Raw genomic sequence first — 26,541 nt, forward strand, 5'->3', positions numbered from 1 at the left:
CAGCTACCCGGCGGGACCGCCCCCTCCGCCACGGCGCCCGCCCTGTGATGACGGCAAAAGCGGGCGACCGTGCGTGGGGGACGTCATCAGGCAGCGCCCGGCTCTGCGCGGCGCGGTCGGGACGGGCCCGCACGGGACGGGACTGGGACAGGCCATGGCTCCCGCCGCCGTGCAGCCACCGGAGATCCAGTTCGCGCAGCGGCTGGCCGCCAACGAGAAGCGCATCCGGGACCGCGCCGTGAAGAAGCTGCGGGGGTACATCAGCGTCCGGACCCAGCGCCCGGCCGGTAGGGCCCGGCCCGGCACAGCCAGGCCCGGCGAGGCGGGGGGCCCGGCACTGCCTGGGGCCAGTGGGGCTGGCGGGGCCGTAGTGGTGGGGGCCGGGATGGGGCCGGGGCCCTCGGCGGCGCGGCGCGGGTGAGGCGGCGGCCCCGGCGGGTTGGCAGGGGGAGCACGCGTGGCGGGGAGCCGGGACCCGTTCCTCGGCCTTGTCTGTCACCGCGGGGCCGCCGGCTGCGGGGTCTTTGGGTTTTTGTTTTGTTGTAGGATTGTTTTTTTTCCCTTTTATTATTCTTTTTTTCTTTGACGCCTGTATTTCATCACAGTGAGCACCTGCGCCGGAGAGTCCGCCAGCGCCGAGCGCACTGCCAGCAGCCCATGGCGGAGCGGAGTGCATTTCGGGTCCTCGCCCGTAAAGCTTTCCCCGCGGTGGTGGCGACGGGCGGGCCGGGGCATGGCGCCGGCTCAGGGGGCTGGAGGGCCCGGGGAGGATCCGCCGGGGCCCGGCCTTGCTGGCGGTGTTACCGTTGCCGGGGTGGGAGCGGTATAGTTCACACACTCTCGTTCCCAGGAACAGGACGTAAATGCACAGAGCTGATCCAGACTGAATCCGGCCCGATGTATGGAGCATATGGTTTTGTTTTTTGCTGTGCTGCCTGGTGGAGTGGTGGCTGCCAGTTTCCATGACTGATATGCAGGAGCATTGGAGAGAATTGGGAAAAGCTCAGAAGTGTTTCAGCACTTGTATAATTGCAGTTGATTCTCTGTTACCCATTCATATTATCTGGGTTATCTGTTACCTCCACATTCATAGTATCAAAAGCTTTTTTCCATCAAGGTTTATTGTCCTACTTGGAGCTGCGTACTGCTGCCTTAGAACCAAGAGTCCAGTGTGTGGGCACTTCAGTGGTGTCCCTGGACACAGCTTGTGTCTAGCTGTTCCAGTCTGAAGATGCCTACACCTGAAGGTGCCTCCTGTGCACCCTCCCCACATGGATGCAGGTTATAGGAAGCTTAGAGGGTCAATCATAGCGTTGTGTGAATGCATGGGTCCAGTTCAGTAAACCTTCCTGTTGGAGTGATAAGGAGCACAGTGCAGAGATGCCCAAGATATTCTGTGATGTTTCTGGGCTGCTTTTTCTAGCACGCTGTGTTGCAGGCTGGACACAACACGGGAGGGAAACTGGTTATGAGCATTTGCAGAGTGCTGTGTCTGACGTAGTAAACCTTCCCGCAGTGTTTGGGGAAGCTCGCGCAGAGCCTTATGCATATGCACTCCTTTGGGTTTGAGGAAGCTGGCCTAGATCTGGCACCCCAAGAGCTAAACTGAAACTGGAATGCTGGTTGAACCTGTGTTAATTCCATGAAAAGACACTGGGAAATAGATGTTGTTTCTTCCCCTTACCCTCTTCCTTTTCCAAATGCTATTTGACCCATTAGCCACATTTGATAGAGTGAAGGGCACATAAGAACAGCCTTACAGGGTCAGGCCAGAGTGCCGAATAGCCCATTATCCCATTTCTGACAGTTACCATAGATTAACCTCGGGGTTACCCGAGGACTTAGTAAAAGAAGGCAAGTGTACACTGTATTCCTCCCAAGTACTTTCTGAGCTATTTTTAGCTCTGGAGACTTCCTAAGCTGCACATGGCTTCTCTGTGTTCAGTATTGCTCCATGCATCTCATTGCAAAGTGCAGATTCCTTTAAGTTTGTGCAAGTAGCCTGCCAGATGGACAGGGGTGCCCTAACTGAAGGAAGAGGTTGCAGGTTAAGCTAATGCTGTAAGGTATTGGGAAACCACCACAGGGAAATTGTTAATTAGGATGGTAACCTTTTGCATGTTAAAGTTAGCCCACCATGAAATGCAAATGAGTAGGAAACAAGGATGACTAATTTCCAGAGCTCTTAGATTTATTTACTGTTACGTACTGTTCAAGCTAGTAATATTAAAACAAAGGTTAACTTCTTTGGGCTTGGAGAGAAAATGTTAGGTTCAGGAGAGATTTTTTTAAAGTTATTTATTAATTAGCAGTCTTACATCCATCCAGCATTCTGAGAGAGATGACACTCACATGCTGGATAACCCAGCTAGATACCCTAACTTGAACAGTTGAGAAATGCTAACTTTTGAAAGAGGTGGTGGAGTCCACCTGCCATTTGCCTCAGTCAAATGTTTCACAGGTAGGCAGGACTGCTCAGTGTGGTCTGTGCTAAGGCTGAATTATGGGTCATGCTGGGGAATCTTCTTTGAAGAGCTAGAGCTCTTAATTTTCAAAAAGAAGTGAAACTCCACAGAAAGCACAGAACTACTGAAGTCATGGGTGCAGATGAGCTTGGATGAGCACATTATTCCTTGGAAGTGGTCTCTTTTTTTTTTTTTTTTTTCTCTTGTTAGCTACCTTGAAACAGAAGAAGAGCATGCCGTACTGGGCTGATAATAGCAAGATATTATAGAGACATTGGTAAATTAATTGGTGAAAGAATAATAAATAGTACATAGTGGTAGTAATAAAAAGTAACTTTTAGTAAAAGAGGAAAGATTGCTGGGTGGTTTTCTATCTGACAGAGCTGCACTTAACATGGGCCCAGATCTATAAAGGATTTATGTAATTTCTACCGAAATGTGCCTGTGGGGATCTAGTCCTTGGAGATTATCCGGAAAAGGAAAAATTGCAACAATTTTAATGATAGCAATGTCAAAACAGCATAACTCCCAACCAGAAATGCTAACAAGGCTTGCATTAAAGTAGCACGTCTTCAGTGAGTGGTTGTAACATTCCTAATCCAAGCTCCCACACTGTACATAGGGACAGAGTTACAATCCAAGCCCTAAAACCAAAATCGTTCTCAAGGTAGCTTTAAGGCAAAGGAGGCTTTCAGTTTTGTGGACTGTTGTGGCTAATACAATAGATTCAGGTTTTAAAGTAACCTTGCATGAATGATTATTTGCCAGCTGTGGATGGTGACAGCAGGGCACATAAAGTTGAAAAACACAGTCTTGAAACCATTTTTTAATGACAAGGATAAGAAACTTGCTCTGAAACCTTTTGATCAGGGTCCTTTGTCAAATGGATAAAGGACTGCCTAGGACACTTTAAAGAGCCCTCGGTGTATGAAAAGCAACCCCATGGAAGTCTGTGTTCCCTAGATAGGGAAGAACTCCAGGGCCATCTTCATACGTAGCAGCTGACATCCCCTGGCCTAATGATAGAATCCCTATAGCCCAATGTCTGATGCCTCTGTAGAGTTAATGCTGCCTGTGAGGTTAAGCCTGCTTCTTACTGCTACGTATCTAGTGTATAATTCTGTTAAGAAATGTTACTAATTTTAATATTTCAATTAATATTAAATCAGTGAATCAAATTATTTTATATTTAATCTTAACATTACTGCCAAATCTAAATTAAATTTCTAATAATGCTTAATATTACTAGAGGTATTGCTTCCTACATAGCATTTGGCATATTTCCTTCGCTCAGCTCTATTTCCTTTCTTTTTAAGCAAACATGACGGTAGACAATTTAACTAATGTGTTTACAGGTTTTTTGTCTGGAGAACGACACGGTAGTGCTAAATGCTTTCAGTTGACTTGATCCAAGGAGGAGGTACTTAGTTTAGACCTAGCACTGGGTCTTAGGATTTTTGATTGGCAGACACTTGAAAATTTTTCAAGTGACAGTGATCCTTTTGGAGCAAATCTGAGCTTACTGATGATGATTACCTTTTTAACGTGATTTTTCTTGAAATCACTTGAGAGTACTTAATAGACCATAGTTTGAAAATAGATGTAGTAGGTTATTGTATCTACCTTGTAACAGTATGCTGTTATAATTTTCTTTCCCAGCAATGTATCTGATGTCATGAATAACCTGTTTTTTAAAATGTTCTTGAACACTATTACATAGATTCTGACTAGAATGTGAATTTTTATACTGTTAATAGTGAAAATATTCTTTGCTGTTAAAGTTCAGGTGATACTGTACCTCAGGACTAGCTGTAAGGAAAGTATTTTCATTATGGTTGCTCAGGCTCTTTGATTATGCTTTGTAATATCAAAACAAATTTGTTGGCTGCTAGAAGCTTATTCTATCAAAACAAGCCCCTAGTAACGAACAAAACTATTGGTAAAATGAGTCTTTATTTAGAAAACGAAACAACCAGAAAGCCTTGTCAGTTATGCTTGAGGATTTGCATATCACCTCTGTTGCAAAATTAGATATGATGCCCTCCTTAAGAATCTCTCTCAGACCTGGTGCTAAAAATATGCCAGGGGACTTTATCAGAATTATTTTAGTATTCATCTCATCTCATCTGTGGTTCCTTGGAAATCTTTCTTACTTTGGTACAAATTAGAAGCTTACTGTCATGGAATCACTGAACTGTACCAAGTTGCCTTCCAATTACTGTGCTTGTAGTAGGAACCAAGGTTTGCTCAAGAGAATATAACAAAACCGAAAGAAAGCAGGGAACAGAGGGAACTGCATGAAAACATTTTGGTGGAAATGTGGGACTTTCTGTTTTCAATCAAACTACTTCTGCACCATAGGTGGCTTCAGCCAGGAAGAACTGCTGAAAATATGGAAGGGCCTGTTCTATTGTATGTGGATGCAGGATAAACCTCTGCTACAGGTACAGTAACTGAGTTTATATTCGCTTGAGTGTGTCTCTTCTTAAATATACTGTAGGGACATCCTAATTTAGAATAATGAAAATTACCCTAGTGAGTTTTGCTCACCTCTTTCTTTTTTTCCCCTTCCCCTGCTGCTCATATGTGACATTTGCAGGAGAGGTCACTGTAACTCAGTGATCCTCACCACATGAGCAGAAGGCTCAATGGCATCCTGTTTGGAGTCACCCTCTGAATGGCAGGTGTAGCTTTTACCTTCCAAAACCAGAACTGAAATATATACCATTGTGAAGTGCATTGATTTGGTGGAACGAAAGCAGTAACAGCAGGTTGCCCTTAAGTGCAACTACAACATACCTGCAACCTTCAATTAGCCTCGTTTCAAAATTTCACACTTCCTTTTCTTATGTTAGTTCAGTGGCACTTCCTCTACTACCAACTTTGTCTCTACTACTGACTTTAGTCAACTACTACCAATTTGTCTCCATACTTTTAAAGGATACCAGTTTGGGAGTACAAAATCTTAGTAACCTCACTTAATCAGTTTTCAGATCACTTGTCTGTTCGCATGAACAAGTTTTTTTCTCTTACATAGCGCAGAGAGCTCCACCTACAATTAAACTGTATGAAAAGAGTACCCCTAAAGTTTTATGTCAATTGTTAATTCAAATAAATGGGATTTTTCTCTTCCTGTCTTGTCTGCTGTCAAAAAGATGACTTGTGCAGAGATCTGGTGAAATGAACAGAGCTTGATAGTCTTGAGTCTTCCCTTAAACTGACCTAATCCCAGTGGAAAGGTAACTGCAATACTAATGCAGCTGTTAAGAGAATATTTTTAATTTTGAGGGATGTTTGATGATATTCATACTTCTTGCTGTTTTCTGGTTGCATGTTTAGTGAGGAGACCAAGCTCTGAAACATGCTATGCTAACTGTATTTATTTACTTTTAGGAGGAACTTGCAGACAATATCTCACAGCTTATCCATGTGATTCAGAATACAGAGGCTCGTAAGTACTGTTTAATTACGTAACACTTTGTAATGTACTTTGATCTTTGGCGATTTTGAGGCCACTGTCACAGTGCCAGAATAGAGACAGCCAGATAGGGGTGCTTCCTTGGCTTTTTCTTTGCTTTTTGTCCAACTGCTGTGTGTGATTATATTAAGGGAAGCGTGTGATGTGGTTTGTTTCTGGTTGTTGCAGGGGAAGAGTTATATCTCCAGTGTGATATAGGTGAGACTTTGCAGGATGGGTAGCAAAGCACACTTGTCCCCTGCCTTTGCCATTCTGCATAGACTTAATTGTTCTGTGTATTTCCTACTCTTGAAACTTTGTTTCATGAGCTGTTGAGCACCTAGTATTCAAAATGCACTTGAAATAGAGTGCACTTGCATGGGTGCAGAACTGAGTGCAGAATGGATATTTTGCTCTTAACTTGTCTACAAAATATAGACAAAACTGTCTCTGTAATTACACTTGTCTTTAAAAGTAGCTGTGTGCCTTTTCTTGTGTTGTTCTGAAGTTTAATTGACTTGTCCTTGTGTGTGTCTCAAGCACGTCTTCCCATAGCTCTTTCCCAGTCACTAGGGAAATGCAGCCCTTTCTCACGTTAAAGTGATTTCTTGAGATTCTTTTTAGGTTATCAAAATAAACTGTTGTGCCAGACAAGCAGATATTTTTTCTTACTCTCTTACAGGTCATCTGTTCATTCAGACATTTTGGCAAACTATGAACCGTGAATGGAATGGGATAGACAGTCTGCGTCTCGATAAGTTCTATATGGTAATATACTAATTCTCTTGTAGATCTTTTCTGCGAGAAAAGATGTGGTGGTGGTGTGCTGGAAGGCACCTTTGTCTGCACGTGCATTTATATATATTGTAAGAGAAGACAAGTGGCTATCTTCTTGATGCATTGTAAGAGATACTTGTTTTAAAGGCTTTCACTCACCACTGCAAATCTAAAAGCCATTATAGTTTATGTCATGCTGCAAGTGCTTTCTTGTTTGCCTTCCTTTATAACATAGTGGTGTTCCTCATTTGATTTCTATATGGAATATAAATACTGTCTCAGAGGACGTTGCATTGACATTAGTTATTTAGATCAGACTGTTGAAAGACGTTTTTATGACTCTGTATAAAGTAATTGTCACTAGAATCCCAACTTTCTCCCACTAAAGTATCCACTGTAGTACGTTCAGGTATCAGAATTCTTTCTATAGGAAACACTATATTAAAACAAATAATAAAATTAGTGAGAGAAGAATCGTAAAAGACCTACTTTACCTTTGTAAAGAACAAAATTGTATTAATTTTCTTCTTTGAAAGAAGTTAATTGCAGGCACGTTCATTGCTGTTTTTTTTTTCTCAATGTTAGCAGAAACCAGGTATTTCAGGAAGTGAAGTGTTTTGAGTCGGTTATATGTAGCTGTTTTACATATGGTTGTCTCTTAGCACAAGTTTCAAGTAAATCAAATTATTATTGTTATCATCTGTCCTGTATTGTTGTCTTCAGTTTAAGCCATGTTTTTTTTTAAATTTGTCAGCACTTCATGAAGAAATTGGCGTGATGGAGCAAGAGGAAGCTGTATAGTAGAAATGGTCATGGATTTTTCTGGGCTTCGGATATGAAAATAGTTTATTGTCTTTTGAGCTTCACAGCATCCTTTTGTTGCTTGACATGATAGACAAGTCTGTCAAAATGTTCATATGAGGAGGCTTTCCACCTTGTTGTGCTATGAAGAGGTTTACTAAGAAGTCTATTCACATTACAGTCATAGTAACTCCTTTATCTGTTTTCATGAACAGCATGTGTAACAATTTTTGTACCTTGCAGCTAATGCGTAGGATTTTGAGGCAGTCCTTTGAAGTGCTGAAAAGAAATGAATGGGATGAAAGGTAAGCAGATTTCTGAATGTAGTTGCATCATAAAGAAGTTGCCCAATTTACATTTATCAAATATATTTTCTTTTAATAGATCCTTTTTCTCCATAGACAGCGCTGTCAGGAAGTCTTAGCACTACGGTTTATTTGTTCTCTAGATCACTTACATAGTTTAGAAACAAATTTAGGTGCTACGCTTCATTGAGTTAAATACACACTGCAATCGATAACTCTCACATTCACCTAAGCCATTGAGTGCATGTTTCACAGAAAGAGATTTGAGAAAGTAATTCATGTATGCTTATGCAAAACCTGAATGTAGCAACCTGTGGTTGTATGGTATTGTGTGGTATTCCAAGCAGTGGTGAAATCTGAGAGTTCCAAATTTTTCATGGAGTTTGCTAGATCTGACTGATTTAGCCAGGAGAGCTATCAGTGGAATATCACCTCTGGAGAGATTAGACAGGTGACCTGCATCCCAGAAAATACAGAAAAATAATTTTTTTGGGGGGGTTTGTGGTGGTGGTCTGATGGGCTGTGATTTTTAAAAAATTTTTATTTTACTGTGTTTAATTATGGTGACTTGTCTCTTGTTAAGACAGAACTCCTTAACTGTAAACTGGCTTCCTGTTTATTGTATACATCAGTGGTTTTGTTTGTATTTCTTCCATATTCTACCAAATGGCAAGTAGCTGCAGTCATCTTGCTCTGTCTAGAGCTCTTGTGCGACTTCTAAACTTGCTCTGTGTTTAAACTGATGAAGAACTTTTCATCTTTAATTAAAAACGCTTGATAACCTGGTGTTAAGGTTATCCTTTCTATCTCTTGCCTCGTGAAATGTGGAATGCATATGGGCATGTTTTTGTGGAAATAGAAAGGAATGCAAAGCTAAAGTACACCCCATCCCCTCTGCTCTGCCTTAATTCTGCATTGGGTAAATGCCCACATGTTGAAGAGATGAAAACGCTCCTTGACAGGAACAGAAAGTATGGGAGGAGGTTTGATAAAGCAAAGCCCTTCTTCCCCAAACACATTTCCATGGCAGAAACATGGTCACCCAAACTGATCTCTGACAAGGTTTCTTATGGCTTTGGCCTCCCTTTTTCCAGCTTCACTGAAAGAGTGGCCTGGAGGCCCTTCACCCTCAGAGGAGATGGGGTGGGAAGAGAAGATCATGATTCCTTTGCAGGGTGAGGGAGCTCAAGAGCTGCCTTTCCCTCCTAGGAGGAGCCTAGAAGCTGCCTAGCATGTCTTCCATTCCTCTTTTCTTTCCAAGTGCTTTTGAAGAAAGGAGTATTAAAATAAAACTGAAATAATCTTTATGGTTTTGGAATGCTTTAAATTCTCCTTGGAACTGGACATGTTTGTTCTAGGCAAAATTCCAGGAGGTCTCACAGAACGCCAGGGGAGAAGGCGTGGAATATATACAGCTTCACTTTCCTGAAAGATAGCAAGGATAGGCCTCAGGAAAAAAAAAAGAAAGAAGTCCCCAGTGCTGCCTAGATGCAGCAATGACAGCATATCTCTGAGCCATGTCACTCCAGCAGTATTTGTGCGTACTCCAGATGTCAGTAACTGAACAGAGACACAGTCCTACTTGTACACAGCTCAGTCACTTCTGGCTTGAGCTATTGGGATGATGATTTTTTTAATGCCTAGCTTAGCCCTCGATCTGTTCTTCAGTATAATTGTTTTGCTCTAACAGACAGTGGATAACATGCTTTAACGAAGGCAAAGTCTGCACAGTTGAAATGAGTTTGAGAAAGATCAGTATTAAATGCAATCCTTGGGTGTGCACCAAAATGAAAATCGTCTCATAAAATGGAAGGGTAAAAGGTGATGCCCATCAAGGATCAATGAATGCAACAGCTATGTCTTTGGAATGCCCTGCTCAAACAGCAGAATCCCTCCTCCTACCCATCAATCATGCGGCATAATAAACTTCAGTCCAAATTAAGGTGTGAATTTTAAAACTGTTTTTCACTGTAGCAAACTGCATTGAATGGAATGTCTGATGCTACAAAATCATCTGGGAGCTCTGATTATGGATGGAGTTTTTTAAAGTTTGCTTTAAGGTGTGAAAATTGGTCACTGGATTTATTTCTTACAAGTGTTGGATAGCTGTCTTGAAGAACTGGTAAAACTGTGAATGATGAGAATTTATTTTCAAAGCAAATAGAACATGAGCAGTTGAATATGAATATTCTTTTTTTTTTTTTCCTTTTTTTTTTTTCCAGTCTAATTGAACTGTTCCTGCAGCTACTAATGAAGGAAGTTATGGACCCAGACAGTAATGCTCCTACTGGGATAAAGTTACATTTCATTGATATCTATCTGGATGAATTGGCTAAAGTTGGTGCAGAGGAGGTTAGAAAATATGTTGTAATTTTCTTCCTGATTAATGTTAGCTGTAGCATGCAGCATTTTAGAAGAAATACAATTTTTAGATTATGTATGTATTAACAGTTTTAAATATATTAGCATTGAATAAGCATGAAGAAAGTGATTCATTACAATTTATGCTTTTACTTTTATTCATGTCTTAGTGTAGACAGTGAGAATATAGTAGTTTCTCTCAAGTTCCTGAATACTGGTACACTGCTTCAAATTGAGGTTGGAAGTAACGATATAAAAGTTAGACTATACTCATTTGTTTGTTTCAACAGAAAGGACTCAATGTCTTCTCTCTTGTGTGAACACGTTTGCCAGTCTTTGCTTTTGCAAAAACTGAGATAAAACCTGCTTTTGGCTGATTGTATAACACCTGTGTAGACGAAGAAAGTGAGCTTTCAAAGTTGTCTAATATTTGCTTATTCTCGGCCTCAGACCTTGTTGGCTGTTCACTGAGCAATTTACCCTCTACATCCACTTGTTCATTTTGCTGATGACATCTGTCTTTGTCTGCTGTATATTGCTGTTTCGGTTGCCCTTAATTTTGGTTGATGTTAGTGATGTAGAGTTTTGCAGCAACTGAAAGCCTGTTACTGCAGCTGTCACTGCTGAACTTCTTCCAAAGAGTATTTCTCCTGTTACTCCACCAGGGCGAGCTGCCCACTGCCCCACACCGTGTTCCAGGCTTCTGTTCATTTACCTCCTCTCCTTTCTGGCATCTGATACATCTCCTTGCAATGGACGAGGCTGTTAGCAATTTTCCATTTGTATTCTTTGCAGTCAGTATTGAAAGCAATCTTGCCTGCAGCTTTTGTGGACTGAGGGGGAGATAATGTCTGCACAAGAGAAGTGCCTGCTTGAAGCCTAAATAATTTCTGCAGCTCCACAGCCTCAAAGCTGTGGCTAAGCCACTCACAGGAAGCATGGGGAATTAGTCCCCTAGACTATCTGAAATCGCAGCTGATGCTCATAAATTGAATTTAGGGAAGGATTTTATCGTTAGTAGTACTGTAGCTGACAGTGTTTTGGTCCAAGTTGTCCAGTTAAGAGAAACCCAGATCTTCATGTCTGCTACAGACCGTCTGTGTGAAAGTACACAAAATTATTTGTTTTCTCTGCTTCATGTTTCCATATCTAAAATAAGAGGTTTTGTTATATTTCTGTACTCAGTAGATTGAAGTCTGCAAGGCAGTCAGCATTTTTATAATGCTTCTGGGGAATATCTGGAAGTTAGTGGTAGCAGTGGTAACAAAGAGTCACTGGATACTCCTGTCAGTTGGAATTAGAGAGTATGCTGAAAAACTTTGACTTATCTTCATAAAGAAGATCCCCCTATACCAAATATTCAAGGAAATTGTGTACACATACAATATTTACTGTACTCATTATTTTTTTCTTTCTAATCGTACAGCTTACAGCAGACCAGAATCTCAAGTTCATTGAACCTTTCTGCAAAATTGCTGCCAAATCAAAGGAGTAAGTGTAATGAAAGGATAAATATTTTTTAAATAATCAAGAAATTCTGCATATACCACTCCAGATGGTAATGAATGGATTGAAGAAGAGTCATAATGTAACTTCAGAATGTAGAGAAAGAAGGATATTTTACTAATGATTTGCACAGTCATTTGAAGATAACTTGTGTTTATCAAAGCTATAGATAATCTTCACGGATTTATAAGAACTATTAGCAACCTCTGCTGGTTGGTTTTGTCTCATTTTTTGGTTTTTTTTTTTTTTAAACATGCATAGAACAGCTGAGATGATCAGATTCTTTGTTGTTGCAGTGTAATATAGAGCAGCATACAAACAGTGAAATTTAAGAGGGAAACATTGGCGGGACACTGTTTGGATTAAAGGATTTCTGTTTAGGAAGTGACAGGTTCACTTTCCTCATCTGGAGAGCTAGCTGCTCTTCCACTTTTTTCTTTCTTGCCCATTTTCCCTGTGTCCCTCAAATTTCCATATTTTTAATGTGAGAGGGGAAGGCGTGTGTGCTTCTACCTTTCAACTCTCACCGCTGCTCTCTTGTAATGCAGTCGATGTGTGCTGCATGCTGTAGCCACTGGTATCTTTGAGATCATTGTGGATCAGTCCCCCTATGCCATCGAGGACCTAATGAAAGAACTGGGTAGCAACAGTGATGAGGAGGATGTGTCTGAAGAAGACAAACAGGAAGATGAAGAGGTGCTTAAAACCAAAGGTGAGGAGGAAGTACTAAATGGCCTTGGTAACACTTGCTAGGATTTAAAAAATCTGTTTCTTAAAAATACATTTCTGCTCTGAACCAGCCAAACACATGTTCAAGGTGTTGTAAGGATAATTGTGTTTCCCTGTATTCCCTTTAGGTGTGCTTAAACAAAGTGACTCCAAAAGAATGTCACAAAAATCAACGGTCTCTGTAAAGCCAGGCAATATCAGCTTTCTGCAATCATCTGCTAGATGATAACCCAGTCTGGCTTTTGGCTCTTGGATGTCCATACATTTTTGAAGAAGATGAGGTTTTGTCATTCCATGGGAGTTTTAAATTAAAAAAATAAAGTAAAAAAGCTGAGCAGGAAGGTTTTCAATACAGATATACTCTGGTACAGAGGCAATTTTTTAAAAAGCACTCAGATAGTGACACAGTTGTGTATTGCATAATGGTGACATAAAGTACTTAAATCAGTCCAGGCTCACAAGATTGCATGAAGAAAAATGCACCTGTTCTTCTGTCTATCAGAGTAGGGTGTGCTATCTTGGTTTTTACAAACTAAACATTAATACTCAGTCTTTTTTTTTAATAGCAGACAGATGTTTGTCAAGAAAATCAGTGCAGAGCTCTGAAAAAACAGAGGATGTTTATGAAAATGCTGATGACGGTATTGGGACTGTTCTTCAGGTTTGTGGCTTTCTTGTTCTGTTATCAACACTCCCTCTTTGTTTTCTTTTTTCCCATCCCTTTCAAGAGGTACAGAAATAAAGGGTGTTAATTGGATAAACATGTTACAAAAATGTGATCCCCTTCTGCCTTAATGTAAGGTGGTGTTTATGTAATGTGTACTCTGTGAGTAGTTTATAAGAAAATAAATTCAGTCTAAACTATGAATTCTTCTTTCCTGTCTCCCACACCTTCTTTTTTCTGCTCCTCCCTTCCTGTTTCAAGAGTTCAAAAATGTATGCCAAAAGCCAAGTCACTGTGGGTGGTGAAGCAATCAGCATAAGTTTAATTTGCAATAAGAGCAAAAGTAATTGATGGTGGGATACATAGGAGAGAGGGTAACATGTTGCAATTTGGGTTTTTTTAGACCCACTTCCAGTGCAGTGTAGTGTTTTTGACAGATCCACCCATTAAACACACATGCAGATAGATATGCTTCATGCATCTGCGGCTTTTAAGCAAGAATTAGGACATGACACACTTTAAATCTGATATTTAGCTAAATATTTGCAGGAGATTTGAAGGTGACTGGCTTCTCACTTGTGTAAGAATTCAGGTTAGGAATGTTTGAGAAAGTGATACTGAGTTCAACTGTTCTGTTAATGAAGCAACCATCTGTAAAAGTCAGTATACATGTGTGAAGGTGGTGTAAATGCCAACAGTACCCCCTCTACTTTGGGTTTAAAGGAAGTGGCTGTTTAAAGGACGTGTATGCTTCTTGAAGTGTTGATAACACGAATCGCATTGGGCTATCTTGCATGAATGAGCTAACTAAGAAAAGCTGTATCATACTTTCCTCCAACAGTTTGATTACAAGGCTGTTGCTGACAAACTCTTTGAATTGGCGAGCAAGAAAAATACACCTTCCCTTAACAGAAAGCGCCTGTACAAGCTGGTCAAAAAGTGAGTCCTGTTGAAATACACCTTGCATGTGCCACCTTGTCCTAAACAACTTTTACTTTGCTTTCTCTCTACCCTCGCTTGTCCTGGTGACAGTGTCACGAGAGTGGGCTTGTCTCAAAGCCCTGGTTAACATGCATAAGGTGCCTGAAGCCTGTGCTACTGTTCTTCATTGGAACTAGACAACTGCAACTAGCTGAGGTGTATATACACTGGGTAGATTTGTACTTGGACGATGTGACATTAGATTGTGTGTGACACAAGTTACAGATATGGGAGAAGTGTAAAATTCTGTTTTCTCGATACTTCAGTGATTTGGTTTCAGTTTTTGGATTTATGAGGCAGATCTCTTCTGGAATGAGCTCTTTGTAATTTCTTGTACAAAATACGTTCTTCCTTTTTTGACAAAACCATAATAAGTACAGCGACACTATGCTGCTAATGTTATTATTGGTACTAAACCAGTAATCCTGTTTTATTTTTCCTTCTCTCCCTTCCTCTCCACCTCCAGGTTCCAGGACTTAGCAGAAGGTAAGGACTAGGGCAGCATACAGAGACAATGGTTTCTTTCTGTTAAAGGATATATAATGTTCCCATACAGTGTGTATTGCAAATACTTCTTCCTCTCTCTCTTTTTTTTTTTTTTTTAAAATGTGGATTTCAAGAATACTGTTTGGGGGTTTTGGGCTTTTTTTTTTTCTTAATCACAGAATCATTAAAGTTGGAAAAAACCTTTAAGATCATCAAGTCCAACCACCAACCCAACACCACTATGCCCGTTAAACTATGTCCTGAATTGCCACATCTACACGTTTTTTGAACAACTCTAGTGATGGTGACTCCACCACCTCCCTGGGCAGCCTGTTCCAATGCTCGACTACTCTCTCAGTAAAGAAATTTTTCCTAACACCTAGTCTAAACCTCCCCTGGCACAACTTGAGGCCATTTCATCTCATTCTATTGCTAGTTACTTGGGGAGAAGAGACCAACACCCACCTCGCCACAACCCCCTTTCAGGTAGTTGTAGAGAGCGATAAGGTCTCCCCTCAGCTTCCTCTTCTCCAGACTAAACAACCCCAGTTCCCTCAGCCGCTCCTCATAAGACTTGTGCTCCAGACCCCTCACCATCTTCGTTGCCCTTCTCTGGACACGCTCCAGCACCTCAGCATCCTTCTTGTAGTGAGGGGCCCAAAACTGAACACAGTATTCAAGGTGCGGCCTCGCCAGTGCTGAGTACAGGGGCACAATCACTTCCCTACTCCTGCTGGCCACACTATTCCTGATACAGGCCAGGACCCTGTTGGCCTTCTTGGCCACCTGGGCACACTGCTGGCTCATGTTCAGGTGGCTGTCGGCCAGCACCCTCAGGTCCTTTTCCACTGGGCAGCTCTCCAGCCACTCCTTCCCGTTGCGTGGGATTGTTGTGACCCAACTGCAGGACCTGGCACTTGGCCATATTAAACCTCATACAGTTGACCTCAGCCCATCGACCCAGCCTGTCCAGATCCCTCTGCAGAGCCCTCCTACCCTCCAGCAGATCAACACTCCCACCCAACTTGGTGTCATCTGCAGGCTTACTGAGGGAGCACTTGATGCTCTCATCCAGATCATCAATAAAGATATTGAACAAGACCGGCCCCAAAACTGAGCCCTGGGGAACACCGCTTGTAACCAGCTGCCAACTGGATTTAACTGCATTCACCACTACTCTCTGGGCTCAGCCATACAACCGGTTCTTTACCCAGCAAAAAGTGTACCTACCTAAGCCACGAGCTGCTAGTTTCTCCAGGAGAATGCTGTGGGAGATGCTGTCAAAGGCTTTACTAAAGTCCAGATAGACAACATCCACAGCCTTTCCCTCAGCCACTAGGTGGGTCGCCTGGTCATAGAAGGAGATCAGGTTGGTCAAGCAGGACCTGCCTTTCATGAACCCAGGCTGGGCTGGGCCTGATCCCTTGGTTGTCCTGCACATGCCCTGTGAACACCCTCAAGATGAACCTCTCCATAATCTTCCCTGGTACTGAGGTCAGGCTGACAGGCCTGTAGTTCCCCGGATCCTCTGTCTGGCCCTTCTTGTAGATGGGTGTCACATTGGCAAGCCTCCAGTCATTTGGGACCTCCCTTGCTAACCAGGACTGTTGATAAATGATGGAGAGTGGCTTGGCAAGCCCCTCTGCCAGCTCCCTCCGTACTCTTGGGTGGATCCCATCAGGCCCCATAGACTTGTGAGTGTCCAGGTGGCCTAGCAGGTCGTTAACTGCTTCCTCCTGCATTATGGCGAGTTTATTCTCCTCTCCATCCCTGTCTTCCAGCTCAGGGAGCTGAATACCCTGAGGATACTTGGTCTGGCTATTAAAGACTGAGGCAAAGAAGGCATTAAGTACCTCAGCCTTTTCCTCATCCTTGGTGGCAGTGTTCCTCCCCAACTCCAATAAGGGATGGAGATTCTCCTTAGCTCTCTTGTTGTTGTGAATATATTTGTAAAAACATTTTTTGTTGTCCCTTATGACTGTAGCCAGATTGAGTTCTAGCTGGGCTTTTGCCTTTCTAATTTTCTCTCTGAAAAGTCTCATTAAGACACATTACGCGTTTTTGGTGAGATCACCAAATCCCCTTCACAATCTGAGCAACCCTGTACTTTGTCCTTAAATGAAAGATGATTATTTTTACTTAAATTAGAATCACTTGTATGACTTTTCTTTTGGATTGAGTGGGAAACGAGTTGATTTTCTTTCTGCGGGAGTTATTCTGTATGTGAATAGCATAACTGTTCATAGAAATAGAACTGTTAGTTTTCAGAGACCTTATCCTTCCTCCTCAACAGGAATCTTCCCCCAAGATCTTCCTGAAGATGTTTCTACAGATGAAGATGATGATGAATTCAGCAGGGGAAGGCGAAAGAAAAAAGCTGTCAAGTCTTGGGAGAAAAACAAGTTGGAAGAAGTAAAAGGTAAGGCAAGATCAACCTTTGGAAGAGGGACAATCTGCAGCCACTTGTGTAATTTGGCAAAGTATCAGATGTAAGCTGTTGTGAAGAAGGCAAACCTGTTGTTCGGGGTGTGCTGATTTGTATCACATTGCGATGAAGGTTAAATGTGAAATTAAGGTCTCTCTGAAAGCAGTGGGAATTTTGTTCCCCACTTTGAGGCAAACATCACATCAAAAATTTCAATCCAAAGCAGAACTGGAAGCAGTTTTTTGCTCTGCTCCATTAAGTGGTTCCATATACTATAGGAAAACAGAAACATGTTAGTCTTCTTAAAGTAGGATGACTGTTATAGGAATTTGGGCATGTTTCTGGAAAGGTAGAGTTACTGAGAACCAGGTGCAGGTATCTCTAGCATCACAGCTTATATTGACGTTGCACAAAGCCCAGTCATACCCAAAAATATCTCACCACTCTACTGAACCCCTAAGTTGCCCTTCTGATGGGCTTAACAGGTGAGTAAATAACAGCTTTTTCTAGCAATATTGCTATACAAACTAGGGTTACCACAGGGAATGGCTTAGATGTTAGCTGTGATGAGGCAAGATCAGCAAAATATTAATTAGGCCAGACGTCAGAGGAATGCAATGTCCTGACCAGCTGTAATAGTAAAACTGTTGTGCTGGCTGATAGCAGGAAAATGGCACGCCTATTTGAAAAGAAAAGAAAAAGGAAAAAAAAGGGGGAGGGGGAAATAGACTGGAATTCAGTTGTTGTAAGTACCTTTGTGTTTCACGCCTGTGTTGTATGGCATTCTTTCTGGGTTGGGTTTAGGGGATGAACAAGAGATGTCAAGTGTGAAGGAAGCATCAGTTCCCCAGAAGAAGAGGAAAAAAAGGAAGAAGAGGGACAGCCCAAGTGCTGATTCTGGAACAGCTGATGGAAACTGTGAGGAGGGAATAGCTGAAACATCTGGATCTAATGTTTTTAGCCAGGGAAGGGTGCCAGAAAATAACAAGGAAAGGAAGAAAAAGAAATTGCTAGTAAATGAGGCAAATGAGACCACAAATGTAGCAACTGACACCAGAGAAAATCACAGTATCTCTGCGCAGAACAGTCCGACCGACACAGAACAGAGTAAAAAGAGTCAACTGAAGAAAATGAATCCAAAAGTGCAAAATATTCCTCTAAAACCAGCGTGTCAGAATGGACCAGCTAATGCCAATAAGACAGAGGATGTCAGCCCATCTGTCACACCGTTAACTCCTAAGGTTGTGAAAAAGAAACAGAAAGCAGGAGCTGTCTTGGTGAATGGGGATACCCTTTTGCAGCAAACTAACATGAAATCCAACAAGGAGGGCTTGCTGGGGACCCTGTCAGGAGATGCAAACTCTGAATTTGCACCCTCCAGAAAGGTCAAATTGAAGACAAAGCTAGTTGGTTTGGAAGGGATGAAAGTCTCCAGCCAGAAAGCAGCAACCTTGAAAAAGAAGAGAAAAGTAAAAGAGGTGCTAAACTCTGTCGAAGCCAATGGAGTTCTGGAGACTGCATGCAAGAAAAGCAGGAAGGGGGTATGTATATCACCTGTATATCTCATTCTTTTCTCTGCCTTCTTCATCAGGCTTATTTCCAAATTTGGCTTTAGCTTTCTGAGTGTGGGGCTTCATGGGCACACCATGTGCTAATGTCATCATGCATTGTCACCAAAAAGAACTCAATTCCCCAGAAATCCACACCCACCACCACGGTCTTACGCCCTCCTGTGCAACAATACTAAACCCTGTGCCAGCTACTCAGCTGAAAGAACTCATCTAGCTGAAACTTGGGTTGTTAGGGTATGAGGTTGTCTTTTTTGCTTCTTTTATCCTTTTTTTTTTTTTTCATCCCTGGGTTAATTATTCTCTTGTGTTGGGTTTCTGGTTGAGTTTACAGCATGTTCACAAAGGGCATATTTTGTCAAAAGGATGAGAATGGCAAGATAGAACATCCCCTTTTGAGTAGCAGCAGCGGCACACACTTAGATTAGTACGAGCCCCTTGTGAAATTGCCCGCAGCAATTCCAATAGTGGCTTCTTTTGCTAGCTCACTTCTCAGTCTTAAACAAATTGTTAGTGCTGTATGGGGAAGGTATTTGGGGGAAGAGCAAACAGAGAATATGACACTGTGACCTTCAATGTCATCAATGGCTGTATAATCACATTTATGAATGGTGCAGTTTCTTAGAAATACAATATTGTGTTTTTTCACTAGGAAGGTCTGATTGTAGTCTTCTTCAAAAATTTAGGTCTTGCAGTTTGAGAACAAGCTGGGTTTTTCCTCTCTACTTCCTACTCCCATTTTCTTCTTGGCAATACGTAGAATAGGGTTGATTTTGCTCAGTGATTTGAGAGTCAAGAAGCATTTTGCACTGTATATTTTTGGTAGTGTGCCTAAGAGAGAGTGCAGCGGTTCTTCCTTCTGCCACTGAAATTCTTTTAACTGCTCATTTCCTGTGTGCCTATTCACCCTGACGCATTTAGGGGTTCAGCTATAGTCTTGGAAGTCTTGCTGCCCATCTCACTTTAGTGGAAAGAAAATTCATAAAGCATAAATGAGATTCAGAATACAAAACAATTCCATCTTCCTCTGAGTCAAAAGTGCATGTTACCAGCCTGTCAGCTCACCTCTTAAGTTTAAAACTATGATTTGTTAAGTAGTGTAGCCTCATACATGAACTTGACATAACCACACAGTCCTTCAAGGGAGAAAAAATGCATTTTGAAACATTGCTTAAATAGTATTAAAATAGCTTTGACATTTTCTAATTTTTGATGATAAAGTACTGAGAGGGAAGAACCAAAACATTTCTCTCTCCCCCATAAGCAAATTGCATTTTTCTCACTGCCAGGCTTCCAAAGTAGGAACCGTTGGCTGTGTCTCCTGTTCACTAAATATTCAGTGTTGCATACCTTGTCTTTCTTTCTCTATAAATGCTTAGCTTCTAAGAAAATATGATTATGCCACCCCCATCTCCATTTGTAAAACTTTGCTGTAACTGACTAACAGGTTCAAAGAACCATGATAGATTAAAGACAAAAGTTCCTGCAAGCTTCATGGAAATTAGTTGTTGTCACAAATTAGCATAGCCACTGAGGGAAAGGCAGCAGCATGACCCCAGCATTTGTCTGTTGGCTGGCTGGCCAGTCAGTGCACGGGCTAGCGGGCCACTCTTCCCATGTGTAATTGCAAAGAAAGTACAGCATTTGCTGTTTCTTACCCAATCAAAGTAGCTGTGTGTGTATGTGTGTGTAGAGTGGGTCTGTGGGGACGGAGACAAGGAGAGAAGTTTGGGAGTTGAGTCGAGAAGAGAATGAGAGTAGTGGTATAAGAAAGAAGAGGACAGGGTAAAGCTAAAATGCACAAATGTGGAGGAAATATGGCTTTGTTAATTTTGGTTTCATTGCTTGAGAAAGAACATGTTGTTTTATTTCCTGATTTTAGTTACATAATACTGGTCTTGTGTCCAGAAATCATGAAGGGCATGTTTTGATTCTTGATTTCAAAGACAACACACACCTCCAACAAATTAGCTTCAAATATCAAAAGGGAGGAGGAAGGGGAGAAGGGGAAGAACCAGTCAAGTTAAGCATTATTTCACAGTCGTCTCCAGAATTCATAAAGCTAAAAGACTTATGCTTTTTCACTTTATTTAAAGCAGAAGTGATTTTCAGATCGAAAGAGGCCATATCCCCTTGGACATTTTCCACAGCACGGCTGAGAACTGCTTTTGGAATTTCACATCTGTAGGATGATGTGAAGCATAGCTGAACTTCCCCTCACAGGAGTCCAGAGATATCTGGGGCCCATAGGCAACAGGTTGGAAAGCTCTGGAGCAGTGCAGTTCGTTAGTGATACTGCCAGTACAGATCCTAAGAATTGCCTTGTGCTGGAGAGAGGATTGCTTTAAATGGCACTCCTCAATATGAATTTGAGGCAGCAAACTAGTAGCAATACACAATAGCTGGATTTCTGAGAGTATAGATAGACTTCGTATTCCACTTCTTTTTCTTCAGTTTCCATTTTAACCTAAAGCTGAGTTTGTTCATTATTTGCGTATCTTATGCATCCAGAGGTACCAAAAAAGAGATTTTGCTTACGGGCAAGGAAAAAAAAAGCATTACTTATGTGCAAGAGAGCTGGGTCAACTGTAAAACAGCGTCATGTACGTGAAGAAAACATGCTTTACAGGTTGCCTGGAGAGGTGGTAGCTGTCCCACCCCTGGCAACATTCAAGGTCAGGTTGGACGGGGCTCTAAGCAACCTTAGCTAGTGAAGATGTCCCTGCTCATTTTAGGGGGATGGGATTAGATGGCCTTTAAAGCTCCCTTCCAACCCAAACTATTCTATGATTCTATGCTTGTTTGCACTCTTGACTGGCGAGGCAAATGTATTACAGGTTATTCTACCTTTGCTTTGCAGTGACCTTCCTATTTCTGCACAGAGCTTGCCTTAAATACCTGTTTTCAGCCATGCTAACTGCAAAATTAACTCATGAGAGTTAACCATGATGATTAGCTTATGTGAGTACCAACTAGTGCTCTCTCAGCTGTGGCAATATTTATAGAAGCCATGTGTGGTAAGCTCTGAGCACTGATCACTGTACTAGGTATAGTTAACTACAATACTTTTGTACTGAGAGCATTTTTTCTTTTCCCTCCTTTATAGGAAAGCAGTGCCACTTTATCATCCTTAAAGAAAAAGAAAGCAAAACCAGGAAGTGATTTTGTAAAATTTGAAAAATCAACTTTACCAAAGCCAGTATTCTTCAGGAAAGCCAGAAGCAGCATCTCTTCCACCAGGGCATCCATACAGGTAGTGTGATCTCACAGATGGCAGCTGAGTCTGAGCACAGGTCTCTTCCCAGGCTACGTGCTCAAGCAAAGGGTTTGACCTTTCTCTTGCTGTCTTTTTCACTCTGTGTTAGTCTCCTAACATGGGCAGATAAAACTGAAAATGCTCTTGTATTTCCTTGTAGACAGTCACACATGGCTCCAGAGTTTCAGAAAATTAGTTGTAGACATCTTTAAAATATCTTCTTCCTCCCCTCCTGCTCTCAGAAATACCTTCTTTTTTGAAAGGACACCATTCTGAACCTGCTTATTTCACAAGAAAGCAAAAGCATAAACTGACTTTTAGTCTTGCTAAGGGACTTTGAGCCTCCATTTCTTCCCATTTGTGAAGGCTGGCAACAGTACAGGGTTTCAAAAGACTGCCCCCTTTTCTAAACCCTTTTAACGTAATAGCTTTTCAAGCCCATTTTGCACTTTGAGGCCTGAGTGCAGTGGGGCCAATGTATTTAATGTATCTAACAAACAAGTATCTTCCTGTCTGTTGCTGAATTACTTAATGATGTTAAGGAGAGTATGTGATTTCTCTACAAATGGAATGTTTGTTTTTCCCTAGAAAAACAGTGCTGTCTTAGCAGGGGTCAGTGCTAGAGGATTGGGGGAGTTCTAAATCAAATGAGGGAAATAGGCTGCTTTGCATCAGTTTTGATGGGATGCAGGTAAAAGAACTCGTAGCATTGATTCAGAACTCTTATTTTATTTCATGTCTTTTTCTTGCTTTATAGCTGAACAAGCTGCAGTCGTCCAGCTCCAAAAAAGTCACATTTGGCTTGAATAAAAACATGACTGCTGGTGAGTCTAATACATCTGCATGTCTCCACAGCCTCTCTTGTAGCCAAGGAAGGGGAAAGCTGTATGCACTCACACACACCTATACTCTTCACCTCTCTAGAACAGGATGATTCTGGTCCTTTTTTCTTCAATATTTGTATATAGTTTATAAACTATCCTCAAGTTCCTATCCAGAGGAGGTGGTAAAGTTTAGGACATTCAGGCCAACAGCTAGAGTGGTGCGATTCCAGGGTGCTGCATTACTGACTTGCAGAGGGAGCCTTACGGATAGGAAACGGTGTAGCAGATTGACAGACTCTCCTCCCTGAGCTGCCTGTTCTGCAGGGCACCTCTTAGGGAAACACGTGCACTTCAGTCTTCATTGATCACTTCTGTTTCACAGGACAGAGGTGCTGATATGCTGATGAGCTCAGGCTGTATAATAGCAAAATTTCAGTTCTGTCGTGGCTGCCCTGTGCTTTATTAATGGTAATGAGTAGGTAAATGTCAGTTCCCTTCTGGATCCCACATGTAAGCAGGCAGTGTTTTCCCTGATAAATGAATGTCTTGCTCTGTAGCATAGAAGTTTATTCCATGTATTCATTTAGTTTTGGTTGGTTTTTTTTTAACTCTCAGAGGTGTGCTATAGGCCAAGTTCAAATGGAGAATAGTGGGTTTAGATATATGTCTTTATGTTAATATAACAAAGCTGCACAAAGAGAGAAAAAATGCCTACCTACTAGCAGAAGGAATAACCAAGAGTCTCTAGAACAGTGCTGTTCAACAGAGTAGAGCCACTTCTTACCCATCGTCATCTTTTAAAGTGTGGTGTTCTTCAGGATAGCTGGAACACTTGTTTCTGAGGAGTTGTCCCAGAGTATTCACTGGTCTGTGAAACCATGGGGAATTGTTCACAGCCCCTCTACGGATTGCAGCAGATCCCACTCTCACAGGAACTCTGCTAAGAGATGTGCTTCGCCACCATCTTTTTTTTCTTTTTTTTTTTTTTTGCAAAGTCTTAGGCTTCAGATCCTTAGTGATGGACTTAAGCATCTAAGGCAGACTTCCAGGGTTGGACAATTCCACAGTTAATAGACGGGCCCAATTATTCCAGGACTTGAATTTCTTTTAACTTGTTTGCTTGTTTTTCAACAGAATTTAAGAAGACTGACAAAAGTATACTAGTGAGCCCAGAAGGACCTTCCCGTGTGGCTTTCAATCCTGAACAGAAACCCCGTCATGGGGTGCTGAAGTCACCCACAGGTACCCCAGCAGGAGAGCCTCAAATGAAGAAACCATTTACTGTATCAGCTAAGAAGAGATCAACTCCTGTGGACTTCTTTTAAACCAACAGATGTGGCCTACTTTTGTACAGGACATTTTGCTAACCTAGAATGTTCTCTGGAGGTATTTTGAAGGTCTTTATTTTTTTAAGTTAATAGGAATTGTATATACAAAATTCTGATTGTGACCTGGGTCATCGCTATTTTGACACCACTTCAGCTATATCTTGAAATACTTGTTTTGTCTATTTACAGAAAAGAAACAAAATCCAGTCTCTGCTCAGGTTTGGTCTACAAAAAGTATGGTCTCTGCCCATGTCATTCCTGAGACAATTGTTGATTTAATTAAGGAACGTTCAGGGTTTGATTGTTCCGGTGACTGTTCTTTTGAGCCAGTTTAAGAAAACTTGTACTTCATGCTATTAAACTGTCTTTCATTGGACAAGGCTTAAAATGGAAAAAGACAGTGTAGATTTTAAACCTACTAGTTGTTCATGTATTTTAAAATTTTACCCCATCGTTTTTCATGTATCACCCTTGGCATCCTGTTAATTCTTCTTCTGGAAATATCGATTACCTCATGTCTCTGCTTAATAACAGCTGGACTTGGGTAGCTTTACAGATAGTAAGCAAGCTTTCTCCGGGATAAGAAATGCCTAGCTGTTCAGGGGGTCACTGTTGCAAGTAAACCTTTACAGCTGATTGCCTGCTGAGTTGGGAACAGTCACCACATTATTTTCAGTAACACAAGTGCCAAAGCTGGCTTAAACTTGTCATATTGTAAGCTGGCTTCTTCTATTTACTGTAACTGAAATGATGCTCTTGCATGGGAGAAATCTTTGATACTTCCCCCTGCCCCCAATGCTGTCTTTCTGAGGATCTGACAAGACTCATAGTTTTCTATTTTAGCAGCTGGTGTCACCACATTTTGCCAGAACTCAGATCTCATTCAATGAATGAACCTCTTAATTGTCCTAAAGAGAGCTAGATCAGTGTAGTGCATCTTTGTTAGGACACACATCTCTCTCTAAAAGCTTTGGTGCCTCTCAATACAGAGTAAAACTTTACAGCCCAGACAACTTGGTTTCGGTTTTGATCTAGAACCAGAAGAATTCTTTCTGCAGCATTTCCTTGCGTGAAGTTTTTATTTGGGTATTTTATTACTACTGTGCATGTTTTGGTTTTATCTTTGCTTCTTTGGTAAAGAATTAGGTGTACTTCTGCAAGAGGCCATTAATGTATTCTGAGGGGCAACTGTGAGGAAGGGGAGAGCAAATGAAAATAAAAACTTCTTTGATACAGTTGGAAGATCTGAAATCTTTCTTTTCAAGTTTTGCTTATGTGAATGAGGCAAAGGCTTTGCAGCAGGTCTCTACGTTAGAGCTCAGCTTCAAAGCACAACCTGGTGCCAGAGCAAAGCTATTATGAAGCTTCCCACCAGTTACTTCTGTGAGCCTGTAAGAGAGAGGGTAGGCCTGCTTCATTACCTTGTCTTATGCTAACTGATAAACATTTAGCTACTTCAGCCAGCAAAATTAAATTTTGTAGTAATGAAGCATGCAAATATATTATCAGTCTTTGATGCTGACTGTTCTCTGCCAGATTACTCCTCATAAGCAACTGGATTGAAACTGCTCTTTTGTAGTTCATCTACAATTTCTTCAAAACACGTGTGTACTTGCAGATTGCTGGTTGGTCTCCATTGCTCAGTTCTAATCCGTGACATTTCTTGCACTAGGTTTGCAACAGGCCATGGTTTGTGGTACTGCCAGAAAGTCACTTTGCTCTTGTCTTTTTTCATTTAAAGTGAAGGACCGAGTTTCATTTGGTTTTGTTTTAGTTTGTATTGGTTTGACTGATCAGTAAAGAACTGTGGAGAATATATCTGATAATATTAATAACACTTGCTGTTTCAGCAATTATTGCAGTTTCAGCAAGTATTGTTCATTTATGTTTTTAAGAAGTCTCATTGTATATTAGCATAATGCATTTTTTTGACAAGACAATGGTAAGAAGGATTTAACAAAGATTGTTCAATATATTGTACTGTTTATCTTGTACTGTGGGTGAGAAGTCTCTTGTGGAATATGCATAAAATCATTTGTATGTGCATGGTTGTTAATGCATTATAGGTTGAAGATGCCACATTCCTCCCAGGATATAGATGCAAACAACCAGTAGGTGGATCTGGTGTGCACAGAAAAATCCAGGATCAGGACGCATTGGGGTTTGGTTTCGTTTGGTTTTGCTTTTAATACATATAACTTATTACGGAAATATATTTAAATGGTTTTCTGGATCTTTTTCTGTTGGTTGTGGTTCCGTTGACCATGGTTCCATTGACCCTGCTGCTTGTCCAAATGTTTTGTTGCCCACAGTGCTAAATGGAGAGGGCAGAAATGGCAGTCAAGTTTTTTATCTAAAATTTTAGTCATATGATTGCTTGTTGGGATTCATGCATAATCCATCTATGCCATGAAAGTGGTGGAATGTTTTGTAAATATACATATGTAGTGTGTATTGTCTTCAGTGGTGTCTGAAATTTCATTCAGGACAACTTCACAAACCAAACCCAAGCACTGTCAATGTGGTTAAATTTGCATTGTTGGGTTAAACTGAACACATTACCCAAAATACTTGCATAGTGACAATTCCAATAAATGTTGAAGACAAA

The 26,541-nt window shown here is 41.3% G+C and overlaps 1 protein-coding gene across 1 annotated transcript; it reads left to right on the forward strand.

Moving 5' to 3' along the window:
• The first annotated feature begins 142 nt into the window (after positions 1-142).
• Positions 143-24,017, forward strand: RRP1B (ribosomal RNA processing 1B). The gene is made up of 16 exons (XM_082004784.1): positions 143-287; positions 4,827-4,909; positions 5,859-5,916; positions 6,605-6,690; positions 7,744-7,805; positions 10,028-10,157; positions 11,593-11,657; positions 12,221-12,384; positions 12,968-13,062; positions 13,907-14,004; positions 14,513-14,532; positions 16,826-16,951; positions 17,762-18,498; positions 21,632-21,778; positions 22,539-22,605; positions 23,740-24,017. The coding sequence occupies exons 1-16, from the start codon at positions 155-157 to the stop codon at positions 23,928-23,930; spliced, it is 2,262 nt and encodes a 753-aa protein (XP_081860910.1). The 5' UTR covers positions 143-154; the 3' UTR covers positions 23,931-24,017.
• The last annotated feature ends 2,524 nt before the right edge of the window (positions 24,018-26,541 follow it).

Source organism: Phaethon aethereus (genome assembly GCF_964289735.1).
Source record: "Phaethon aethereus genome assembly, chromosome: 1".
Taxonomy (NCBI): Eukaryota; Metazoa; Chordata; class Aves; order Phaethontiformes; family Phaethontidae; genus Phaethon; species Phaethon aethereus.